Source organism: Sarcophilus harrisii, chromosome 6 (assembly GCF_902635505.1).
Source record: "Sarcophilus harrisii chromosome 6, mSarHar1.11, whole genome shotgun sequence".
In the NCBI taxonomy this organism is placed as follows: domain Eukaryota; kingdom Metazoa; phylum Chordata; class Mammalia; order Dasyuromorphia; family Dasyuridae; genus Sarcophilus; species Sarcophilus harrisii.
Window position 1 is genome coordinate 116,142,531 of NC_045431.1, and position 12,851 is coordinate 116,155,381.

A 12,851-nucleotide genomic window follows, 5' to 3' on the forward strand; every position below is an offset into this window, starting at 1 on the left:
CACATCACATTTCTTCCTGCCACTTCCTTGAATGTTGAAGAGTTCCTCCTCCGCCAGTCATCAGGCCCCTAGGATTCTATCCTGAGGTCTCGGGACACTCCGTAAAATTCCTTTCAGTCTGCTTTGTGCTAATGGCCAGAGTTCTCTGACCCTACTGCCAGATGCTTATTATACTTTAGTATTATCTCAGTACAGTGGTTAGAAGCTCTCAGGTTTTCCATGGAAACTATTTTTTTTGATTCTACCCTTTGACCATAGAAGGAATTTTATCTCTGTTTCTTGTAGATATATGAAAATTGTGTATCTCTATAAGAAACTCTCACTCATAATGAAGTGTCAAAAGGGTAAGTAAAATGAGATACTAAATACTAGAAATTGCAAGCAGCTTCATTTCTCAGTAATATCAGACCAGGCATTCTTAATCTTTTTTTGTTTCATGGACCCTTTTGGCATTTGCTTTTTGGGCTTTGAACCCCTTAATCAGGACAATACTTATAAATGCATATAACAAAATACATAGGATTACAAAGGAAACCAAAGATAAGTGAAATAAAGATGTAATTTCCCCCCCATATTCCTTGGGTCCCCTTAAATTTACCCATGTATCTCTTTGATATCTATAGACCCCCAATTAAGAACCCTTCTACTAGAGATTCTCAGAACTTGCTCCAGTCCCCCTTGTGTGAATTCTGAAAGTACATAGGTGTATATATACACAGTAGCTGTATGTGTAGATTTGTATACACAATAATCAAAAGTTCTGAAAAGGTTGATTTTTTTTCAAATGAGACATGAATTTTAAGAATAGTAACCATAATAACATTCAGTCACCAAAAATAGAAGGAAATTATTTTTAGATTTCCTTTAAAAAATTGAATTGTGCAGATCTAAGCACAGCATATGATAGGGTCAGGAACTAAACTTGTGATTTTATCAATGTTAGGAATTTCTAGATGAAGAAACCCCATCTACCAATACTGGATGGCATCTTCTCTACAACTTAAGAGTCTTAGATGGGTCCCTAGAACAAGGAAAGGTTAAATGGTCATACAGTGTCATAACCCATATACATCAGAACAGGATTTGAATTCAGATCTTTGGAGCCTCTGTTTTACTAATTATGACCCATAGGTCATAAATATATTATTTTCATTATCATATTATGTACATTATTATATATATATATATAATGTATTATATAATATATATTAACATAAACATGATATATGACATATTATGTATTTGTTATATAGACATGCAATATTGTGTTATTTTTATAATACTATATTATAAATGAATTGGCTCATTTCACTTAGCTTCTAGTTAGTAACCCTTTTTTGATCAATATAATACGAAAGATTTTAGTCCTCTTCTCCCCCCAGAAAAGTAACACTAAAACAGTACTAGAAAGCAAATCCAACTTAACAACATTTCAATATTTCTCATTGAAGAGCCAGATATTTTTTCAGCTATAGTTCTCATAAATGACTGAATTTATGGCCTGGCATGTTGTAAAAACTTTTTCATTTGTGTTCATTGGTTTATTTTTTTGAAACTTATTGTAACAAAGTCTAGTTTTGTGGATAGACAAAACAGTATCCCACAAAATGATCTCAGAATTAGTTTTAACATTTAATATTTAAATAGCCCTGAAAATGAAATTCTGTTGTATATATAAAACACACAGAAGCAGGCCATGTAGGTAGACATTTTATCAAACACACAGAACTGTTATCTCTAGCAGGGAATTGGGTTGTAAAATGAGGAAAGACCAAGACTCATTTTAAAAGCTTTCTTTCTTTTCTTCTTTTTTAAATCCATAGGCCGGAACTCAGATCAGCCTAGCAGATTTTCCCATTGCAGATGATTTTTTCACTTTGTGGTATAACTTGCTACCTTGCAAGCCAATTCCTTACAGAAAAAATGAAGAAGGAAGTGAAGGAGTTGAGTTTCACCAGAGCCAGCCTTCACTGGGCCCTTTAGACCTGGTGAGCCAAAGTTGGGATGTATCATTAAAATTCAATGAAATGTAATTCAGCTATAAAAAATGTTTTCCATCAAATGCTTTTTTTTCCTTTTCCTGTCTCTATACCCTTTCCCCTAAATAGACCATTTCCCCAGGTTTTTATTAAATAGTTTTTATTATAGATCAGATTTTTTTCTAATATCTAACCATAAAATGAAATTCTGTTGTATACGTTTTTAAATGCCCATGTACTGTTTTTTTCCCACAAAACCTCTCGTCATTCTACCCAGAAAGCACAGACCTAAACTGAGCAAAGAGAAAGACTTGAACCTCTATAAGTAAAGGTTGTTTGAAGTCAAATTGATCACTGACTGTGTGATTCAGACAAATCACTTAAACTTTGCATGCTTTAGTTTCTTTGACTGGGGATAAAAGTTGTACCTACCTCCCACTGTCACAGATATTTTTATGAAGTGCTTCAAATGTTATATAAACTTCAGCTTTTAGTATTAACTTCTATTTTAAATGTTAATTTTATTTTATTATTATTACTTTTTTGGTGAGGTAGTTGGAATTAAGTGACTTGCCTAGATCACACAGCAAGTGTTAAGTATCTGAAGATGCATTTGAACTCAGGTCCTTCTGACTCTAGATCTGGTGTTTTATCCACTATACTATCTTTGGATGTTAATTTTATGTGTTTGATTGTACTATAAGGTTTTCGATTTGAAAATGTTTAAAATCTGTATATGATTTTTTTTCCCACACAGCCTAAAGCTACTACTTATTTTCCTAAAAGTTTAGAAATTCTTGTTATTAAGCATTTACTATGTCCTAGGCACTGAGCTAGGTACTTAAGATAAAAATGTAATATATGAAATGATTTGTCCTCTCAAGGAACTTACATTCTTACTGGAGAAAGAAGAATTTATATAACATGTATAGAATAAATTTAAAAGGGAATACATATAGATAAATTCAGTGTAATTTGAGAGGGAGGTTATATGTAATATCACATAAGGAACAGAGAGAGGGCCAATTTGGATGGATTACAAAGGGAAGGGGAGTCATAATGTTCAATAAGGCTGAAAAGATAGGTTATGATGAGATTTGAAGGGGGCTTTAAAAGCTAAATAGAAGAGTTTATGTTTGATTATAGAGGCATTAGAAAGTTACTGTGATGTAATCAGATCTGCACTTAAGGAAAATTACTTTGGCAGCAGTGTGAAGAATGGACTGAATTTTTTATTCAGTTGTAAGAAAATTCAATATGATGAGAATGGAATACATGGAATTTTTCATGAAAATATTAATTGCCTTATAAGAAATTTCCATGTAGGTGTGTCACAAAATTATTGTCCCTAATTTGGAGTTTGTGAGGATTAAGACTTAGCCCAAGTTCCTGGCTGCTCAGTCTGTTAAAGCGTTTGCTAAACCAATAAATCAATTGATCAGCAAATAATTAGTGAGTGTTCATGGTGTGCCTAGCATTGTGCTAGTTACTGCTTGGAAAATAAAACCTTCAGGAATTCAAGGGAATGGTCTTGCTACAGATAGGGTGCCCCACAAGTGATAATATAGTTTTAAGCCATTAAAGCCTAAAACCATACTTAGACTTTTGAGACATCCCATATAAAATTTCTAAATTCTGTAGCATATTCTGATATCTGTGACATTGTCAATTAATGTATAGAGAACTAGATTGAGAATCAGAAAAGACCTAACCAACTTCCATAGTAATTAGCTATCTGATCCTGGGAAGATACTTAAGTTTGCTCAGAATTAAAACAATTTAAAATGGACCTAATAGTCTCACATAACTCATGGGGCCACAGTAGAAAGTCAAAGGAGTAATATGTGTAAAATGTTTTGATATTTAATATGAACTGCTGTCAGTGATGGCGATTACAGGCTGTGGTATTCTCTTCATCTTCAGGATGCTGTGTCAGCTTTGCTAGAAAGAACATCAGCTGAGTTACAAGCTGTAGAGAGAGATTTGTCACAAGAAGTGGAGGAAGAGGAAGAACCAAGGCAACAAAAAGAATCAAGGAGTCTTGATGAATATTGGTACAGCTGTTATTTCCTTTTCCAGTTTTGTTAGCTAAGGATACTTCCTGTGGGGCCATTGTGGGTAGGGGATGATATAGAGAACGGGTAGTTATTACAAATGGGATTATCTTTTGAGTTTTGTGTATTTTTTGGGGTCAGGCAGAAGACAAATTACCAAGATAATTCTCTTTTCTAGCCTTTATACCTTCTGCTGTTGGCTGTAGAGCACTTCATTTTAATTTCCTTAATGGACCCCTAAGTAACTATTTTGAAAGTTGTCGTCTAGGTTATGGTTAACTGAAGCCCTGCTCTTCTGTCTTACTAAGAGTACAGAAAAGCCATTTCTACACTGACAAAGTAAATTAATTCAGAAAACAAAAACAACTATTATTCTCTACCTCTTCTCTCCTCCATTTTCGTGTGTGTGTGTGTGTGTATTTCACCATTTTTTTTTTTTTTTTGGCTGAGGCAATTGGGGTTAAGTGACTTGCCCAGGGTCACACAGCTAGGAAGTATTAAGTGTCTGAGACCAGATTTGAATTTAGCTCCTCTTGACTTTAGGGCTCGTGCTGATTAGAAGGAACCAATATAAGCTGAGGATATTTGATAAGTGTTCCTTTTTTAGTTGTTTCTCACTCTTTGTGACCCCATTTGGGATTTTCTTTGCAAAGATAGATCCTGGAGTAGTTTGCCATTTCCTTCTTCAGTTTATTTGACAGATGAGGAAATTGAGGCAAATAGGGTTAAGTGACTTGCCCCCATCTGAGGCCAGATTTGAACTCGGGAATATAATTCTTCCTGACTATAGGCCCGACACTCTATCTATTGTGCTACATAGCAGACCTTAATAAGTACAACCAATAATGTGTTGCCAGTTGTAATGCAGATAAAAGTAGCAGTACAGATAAACCAATAATCATGAATGACAGAGCAGAATCCAGGTTTTTAGTGAGGCCTTTTGATTTTATATCATACTCATTTCCAAATATATTCAGACAGACAGAGGCATAGACATATACACACACTGTCACTCACCACACATCACTCATTCCTATCCACATTTCTTTGGAGTAAAGATAACAAAGATTTTTAAATTGGGGCAAGGAGTTGTTTAGCAAAACTAACCAAAATATCTACCTGTACCATACCAGTAGTCCACCTCTGCAGTGTAAAAAAGTAGAGGGGGGCATCCTCTCCAAGCTTGGTTATTATAATTACACCATGCTCGATTAATTTTTCTATCAAGGCTAAACCTATAAAATGGGTAAGTTAAGTGACTGCATGTTACTATTTTTTTTTTTTAGTAGTATTCTATTTTCCACATACATGTAAATATAGTTTTTAACATTCATTTTTGTAAGACTGTGTTCCAGGTTTTTTTCCCTTCCTTCTTTACCTCCCTCCCCAAAACAGCAAGAAATCTGATATAGGTTAAATATGTGAAATTTTTAATTTTTTTAAAAAATTTTCCATATTTGTCATGTTTTACAAAAAAAAAATTAAATCAAAAGGGAAAAAACCATGAGGAAGAAAGAAAAAACAAACTTTGATTCATATTTAGTCTCCATAATTCTCTACCTGGATACTGATGGCATTTTCCCTCCCAAATCCACTGGAATTGTCTTGAATCACCATATTGTTGAGAAGAACTGTCCCTCACAGTTGATCATCTTACAATGTTCTCTTTGTTCTATTCACTTTACTCAGCATCAGTTCATGTAAGTCTCCCCAGGCCTTTTTGAAATTATCCTGTTGATCATTTCTTATAGAACAATAATGTCCCATTACATTCATAAAGCATAACTTATTCAGCCATTTTCCAATTAATGGGCATCCACTCAGTTTCCAGTTTCTTTCCATACAAAAAGGGCTGCCACAAATATTTTGGCACATATGGGTCCTTTTCCCTCTTTTACTGTACATGTTATAGTGAAGTGATATAGAACTGTAATACAAACTTAATATAATCATTCATATATATAGAAATTTATCAAAATAAGATTTGATGTACACACACAACTTCCCAAGACTATAATGTACAATATATAATCCCATGTCACTCATTCCCAGTTTCTGCACGAGCTTTCATTTATCCTACCATGCTTGAAAATATCCAACAACAAAACCTGTATCAAGTTGGGTTCTAAACTCATTTCCTGAATATTTGTAGAGTTACTTCAACCATTTCTGACTCTCCATGACACCGTTTGAGGTTTTCTTGGCAAAGTTATAAGTGTAATTTGTCATTTCCTTCTCTAGCCTATTTTACAGATATACAGGCATATACAGGGTCACACAACTAGGATTGTCTAAGACCAGATTTAACTCAAACCTTCCTGACTCCAAGACCAATCCTCTTATTTATTGTACCACCTAGCTACCCTATCTGAATATTAGCAGCCACTGTAATGATTTTTTTTTCAGTCATAGCAACTCATGAAAAATTGCTAATGTAGAAAAGTTGAAATCTACATCAGTGGATTCAGACCAATTCCAATGATCCTGTGATGAAAAAAAAAACCTTCTACACCCAAAGAAAAGACTGTGAGAACTTAGTGTGGTTCACAACAGAGCATTTTCACTCTTTTTGTTGTTGTTTATTTGCATTTTTTCTCATTTTTTTTATCCAGTTTGATTTGATTTTTCTTGTGTAGCAAGATAATTGTATAAATATGTATGCATATATTAGATCTAACACAGATTTCTAGCATGTTTAACATATATTAGACTATTTTCCATCTAGGAGAGGGAGTGGAGGGGGAGAATTGGAACACAAGATTTTGCAAGACATTAATTTTAAAATTATCCATGCATGTTCTGAAAAATAAAAAACTTTAATTTAAAAAAAAATCTTTATCGGTGAAGGTGGTGCACAATGATGAAATCACAGGCTCTTCAAGTACTTTCAGAAACATTAGCTTATAGCACCAAGCCTCATGAATTAGAGATCTCCAATTAGTGCACCTTCTTCATAGCCTAACATATACAAATACTTTTAGAGCCTTTTTACTTTTCTTGGAAAATCATTTAGAAACCAGTTAGGCAGGTGGCCTATACTGGCCTTGTTACTCATTGCCTGAGTGATACCTGGGCATTCTACAGTTTTCTTCAGAAAAGCTGCTAGTTCAGGATAGATTCTTTTTTTTTCTCTCATAGGTTAGAAATGTTAACAGAGACCTCCAGTGAGCTCATGGCCAAGGAAGAAGAGGAAACTAAGCTGTCAGAGGGGGATGACTTTACAGAAGAGCATGGGCCATGTACAATTGTGCCTAAGCTGAATGAGGAGGAGAACATAAAAGAAACCAGCCATACCAAAGAACCTCGGACTCAGCTACCTCCCGTCGTGCCCAACCTGGTGAATATTTTAAGATGTGTTTCTAAAGCAACAATACTATGTGCTCTAAAAAACAAAACAAAAACGCCAAAACATGGGTTTGTCCCTTCAGGAATAATTATATGCTGAGTTCATGAGTCAAAATCTAATCATGAAATGCACTGATGATGTATGGGTAGAATGTAAGATGTACTGCGTGAGCTTTAAAATTTATATTTATAAATATAAATTGGTTCAAAAGACTAATTCTCAGATCGTGTGTGATATATGAAAGCTAAGCATAGGGGTAATTAAAAGAAATAGGCTTACTCATTTTTTAAAAATTCATTTATTTATAAAAGTTCCCATGAATATGTATTAAATATTTTTCTTAAATTCTGTGGAGCGCACACATAGATAATCAATGTGACAATGATTTAAAGTCTATACAGAGAATGAATATTTGAAACCCACAGAGGGAGTTGACTTTCCTATTGAAAGTTTGTTATTGATTCTCTGATTAGCTAATGGATCAGTGTAGGCTCAGTAACACCTTAATAAGTAGAATGAGAGTGATAGTAAGATTCAAATCCCAAAAGGGAGAGAAAATCTGAAGATCCTGGCTTTATTCTCGTCCTTTAATGGTCCTTGTTTGAATTTGACTTTCTTTCCATAATCCAAGAAAAAATTAAATTGTCAAAAGGCTTTGGTTATATTTTCCATGTTTAATCAAAACATTTTAACACCTATTTTCTGGTTGGCGTTATATTAGTTTTAATTCTTTGGTGGCTTTAATTTAAAAATTCTTCCCTTGAATGACTTAAAGCATTCAGCTTTACTAAAAATTTATTTTATTTTTTTTTTAGAATGTAAAGTATTTGAAGTAGTGTTGTATTTTTAGACATGGATAGATAGTTGTCAGACAGGTATTTACATATTATCTATATATGTATGTGTATATACATATACCTGTATGTATGTATATGTATACACATATACATCTAAATATACCTACATATATGTGTACATATACATACGTGTGTGTGTGTGTGTGTGTGTGTGTATGCGCGTGCACACACAAACGTGTGTGTGTGTGATTGCTTCCTTGGCTTTTTCAAAAATTGTTATTCTATTAGTCTATCCTAATTTTTATCCAGATCTGTGACTTTATCAAAATATGCCACTCCCATAGAGGAAGCTCTACTAATTTAATTCTACTATGGTTCTGTCCTTCCTAGTCTTCAGGACTAAAATTTAAATGACTTCACCAGAATCACAGAGCCAGTATGTGGTTAGAAATAGGTTTTGAAACTACTTCTAAGGCTGGCTTTCTATCCAGTATGCTGAATTTCCTCTGTATTACTTTTAAAAGCAACAACTTATAATGGAAATATTTTTGTCTGATCCCATATCAGGCATCCTGACCTATAAAGATAGTCTTAGTTTTCCTTTGTTTTGGTATGTGTGTTTTTTTTTTTTTCCATTTGTGTCTATGAAAACCATCTTTGTATTTGTGTATATGCAAATGGAAAAGCAGACAAACAGATCTATAACAACTTGATGATTTATTTTTCCTAAATGTGTATATATATATATATATATATATATATATATATATATATGAATATATTTGAATTAAGATTAAGTATTTAAAACAAATAAGAAATTGTTCCTTTCCCCTATCAGATTGATAAAGAGACAAATACCGAGGAAGCATTTCATGAAAATATGGCCGTCCGACCTAAGGATCGTTCCAGTCTGAGCTCTCGGCAGCATCCTTTTGTCAGAAACAGCATGATTGTGCGCTCCCAAACCTTTTCTCCAGGAGAGCGGAACCACTACATCTGTAGGGTAAGGTGAAAAGCAAGGGTAATGAGTTGCTATTAAATGTAATTTCATTGAGTAGTCATAAAGAATAAGATGCCAAATTTGGTATATGAGCAGATTTCCTCTCCCTTTTGGGATATGAATTCACTAGAAATGTTTTTTGGTTTTTTTTAACCACTTAAGTGACTTTACTGGTTCTGCTTAGTTTTTTTTTCCCTAAGCAATTGTATTAGAGATTAATTTTTGTTTCCTATTATCAAAGATTTGTTAGAAACCTATAATTAATAAGGTATTATGTGTTGATGGATAAGCTATTTGGGGATCAGGGTTAGCCTTGCATTTAGAAATTTAAAGGATCATACTTGGAGAACTAAAATGGACCTGGAGACCATAAGGCACAGCAATTTACTTAAAATGTATGTGTGAGAGCAGCTAGGTGGTGCACTAGATAAAGCACCAACCCTGAAGTCAGGAAAACCTGAGTTCAAATCTGGCCTCAGACACAATACTTCTTAGCTGTGTGATCCTGGGCAAGTCACTTAACTCCAATTGCCTTAGCAGAAAAAAACAAAACAAAATGTATGTGTATAAATTTAAGAAATATATTTTTATACAATATAAAAGATTTTATTGTACATGAGTATACTTGATAATTTAAGAATATTTTATATTTATATATTATATATAAACATATATATTACATAATATAAAACGTATATATTTTGTTTGCTTGTTTACTGTAGAGGAGGAAACAGACTCATAAAGATTAAGTGACTTGCCCGGGCTCATTCAGCTAATAAAGAGTTTAAAGCAGGTCTTTCTTACCTCAAGCCTTATGTTCAATCTTTGCTGCCATTTTGCCTTTCAGTGAGGTATAGGATATATACTTCTGTTTACATGGAGTCAGTATATATTGATCTATGCTTTTAAGAATAATTCAGATCCTGTTAATCCTGCTGAAGTAAAGATTGTATTCAAGGCAAAATATCAAAAGATCCCCTTGATAGTAACACTAAGTTTTACCTCATCTGGAATTAGTTCTGTTTTGTAGTGATTCTGATGAGGGCTGGTGTTCAGGAAGACCGGTACTTTTCAGGACTACTGACCCACTTTTGGTGTCCACTTGGCACTCAGCTTTCACTTGTGGCTCCAAGACATTGTACCTCTAATTTATTTATAATCTCGTTCTTTATGCCTAAATCATGGACCCATTTTGATTTTATCTGGCTCCAAGACATTGTAGCATGCACTTTGACCATGCCCCAGCAGACAGGCTAAACCAGGATGAGGGCAACTGACTGTCATCCAGTTAGGGGAACGTCTACCCCAAGAATATGAAGACTTTGGCCAGTGGATAGCCAGCCAAGGGCTAAGAAGCCAGCTGCCAGTCATCCTGACTTTGTCTCGCACTTCATTTGAATGACTCTAAAACAGAGAGTAAGACTGATGACTTTATGCTACTCTGCCTCATTTAAATCCAATTCACATACAAGTCAAGGTATCGCCATGTGATGTCATTGATCCTCTTCCAAAAAAAGAACAAACATAACTATAATTTTGTAAAGTCCATTCCAGTGCTCAGTAAGATTGACTGAGGTAGAATTGGATTAAAAAAAATGTTCTAAGAAAAATTATTATTTTCTTAGGGAAGATTTTCTAATAGCCCATGAACTACATTTGATAGTGTTGCTAGGTACTTGGGTATGTGTACGTGCATGCACACATGCTCACACTTATGTTATTTTTAATTCTCTATATTGTGTCTTTAACAGTTAAACCGAAGTGACAGCGACAGCTCCACGCTGGCTAGAAAATCTCTCTTTGTGAGAAATGCAACAGAACGCCGTAGCTTGAGGGTCAAGAGGGTATGTATCACTTTATGTTCACCCCCTTCTCTGCAAGTCAGAATTAGTTCATGATCGATGATAGAATTGTTGAAGATATAATATTGCCGTGCTCTTAGGCAACTGTAGTAAGCACCCCCGGGCTACCCAGAGCTTTAAATGAAATGTCAGTTATAAAAATGTCTGTGGGAGTTTATACAAGGAAGCAAGTTAATTTCAGTTCCAAGAGTTTGAAATTTATGGTTATTGAGTCTAAACTTGAGCTAAACTTTATATCCATACCATCTATGCAACAACAATCTGGGTGAACCAATAATAAATGAAGGCCTTCTCGATACCCAGCACTATATTGGGCACACAAGGGGATTAATTACTGAGGAAGACTAAAATCCTGTCCTTTAGGGACTTTGTCTTCAGTTTGGGGAAATAAGATCGAAATCTAACAAATAATAGCAGTTTAAGGAGTCAAGATATAGTCAGGTGCTAGACTGTACATTTTAAGTACTTTAAAAGCAACAGTTTAAGGCAAAAAATTGGAAGTAATGGAAAAAGGAAGCCAATTGAGGAAAGGCTGATTAATTTGTGATATTAAATGTATTCTATTTTGTGCCATAAGAAATAAGCTTATAACTGGGGAAAAATGAAATACTAAATAATTTTTTAAATGACAAACTTGAATTTAGAGAAGCAAAAAAAAGACATAGTAAACAAAATCAGGAAAACAGTGTAAACAAGGACAACAATAAAATAAACTGAAAGGTAGTTGAATCCTTATTAATTATAATGACCACTATTGGTCATAGAGAAGAGATTATTAAACACTTCCCTTCTTCTAAGAAAAAGGTAGAGGGATTAGGGATGTAGGATGTGACATCTTTCACATCTTTCAGATGTGGAAGACTTGTTTTCTTTTTCTTAAAAGTTAAAAATATATATATATTTCTTTTGTTCTTCCCTATTGTTTTCAATTATTTTTTTCTTATTTTTTAATTTCCATAGAGCCCTCCATTGTAATAAATTTAATTGTTTTAATTGTAATAATAAATATTGCTATGTTATTAAAGAACATGGGGACAAGTATATTGGCTTTTTTTTTTTTTTTTTTTTTTTTTTTACATTTCAATTGGTTAGGAGTATTCTTTTTTAAATTTTGAATTATTTTGTACACAGTATCAGCAAGATTATGTGATGATCAACTATGATAGACTTAGCTCTTCTCAGAAATAACTGTAATCCAAGAAAATTCCAATAGATTTGGAATAGAAAATGTCATCCAGAGAAAGAACTATGGAGACTGAATGTGGATTAAAGCATACTATTTTTACCCTTTTTTGGTTTACTTTTTCTTTTTCTTTTGCACTGTTTTTTCTTTCTCAACATGACTAATATGTTTAAATATGATTGTATATGTATAATTTATGTTAAATTGCTTGCTTTTTTGGGAAGAAGGAAGGGAAGGAAAGAGAAAAAATTTGGAACTCAAAATCTTAGAAAAATGAATATTGAAAACTAACTTTACATGTAACTGAAAAAAAAAGAAAATGAAAATAAAGTTTGAATTCCGGATTTTCTCCCAATTTCTCATCCATTCCACAAGCTTCTGAGATGGCAAGCAATATGACAGAAATTACACAAGTGAAACCGTGCAAAACACATCTCCATATTTCCAAAACACATTAGCCATATTTAAAAAAAAAAAAAAAAAAAAAAAAAGTAGGAAAAATAAGGTGAGAAAATTATACTTTATTTTGCATTCAGAATTCAACATGAGTTTTTTGGAATTGTTTTAGTTCAGAGTAGCCAAGTCTTTCACAGTTTATCATTATTATCAGATTGCTGTTACTATGCAGAA

At 33.5% G+C, this 12,851-nt stretch overlaps 1 protein-coding gene across 2 annotated transcripts in view; it reads left to right on the forward strand.

Moving 5' to 3' along the window:
* The window catches only part of WWC2 (WW and C2 domain containing 2), a 222,515-nt gene that overhangs the window by 180,634 nt on the left and 29,030 nt on the right, over positions 1-12,851 (forward strand). For both annotated transcript variants that reach the window (XM_031941982.1, XM_031941983.1), the window contains exons 16-20: positions 1,824-1,988; positions 3,903-4,033; positions 7,172-7,370; positions 9,015-9,179; positions 10,928-11,020. In XM_031941982.1, the coding sequence (XP_031797842.1) occupies positions 1,824-1,988; positions 3,903-4,033; positions 7,172-7,370; positions 9,015-9,179; positions 10,928-11,020 (753 nt within the window). The remainder of the gene's footprint in view (positions 1-1,823; positions 1,989-3,902; positions 4,034-7,171; positions 7,371-9,014; positions 9,180-10,927; positions 11,021-12,851) is intronic.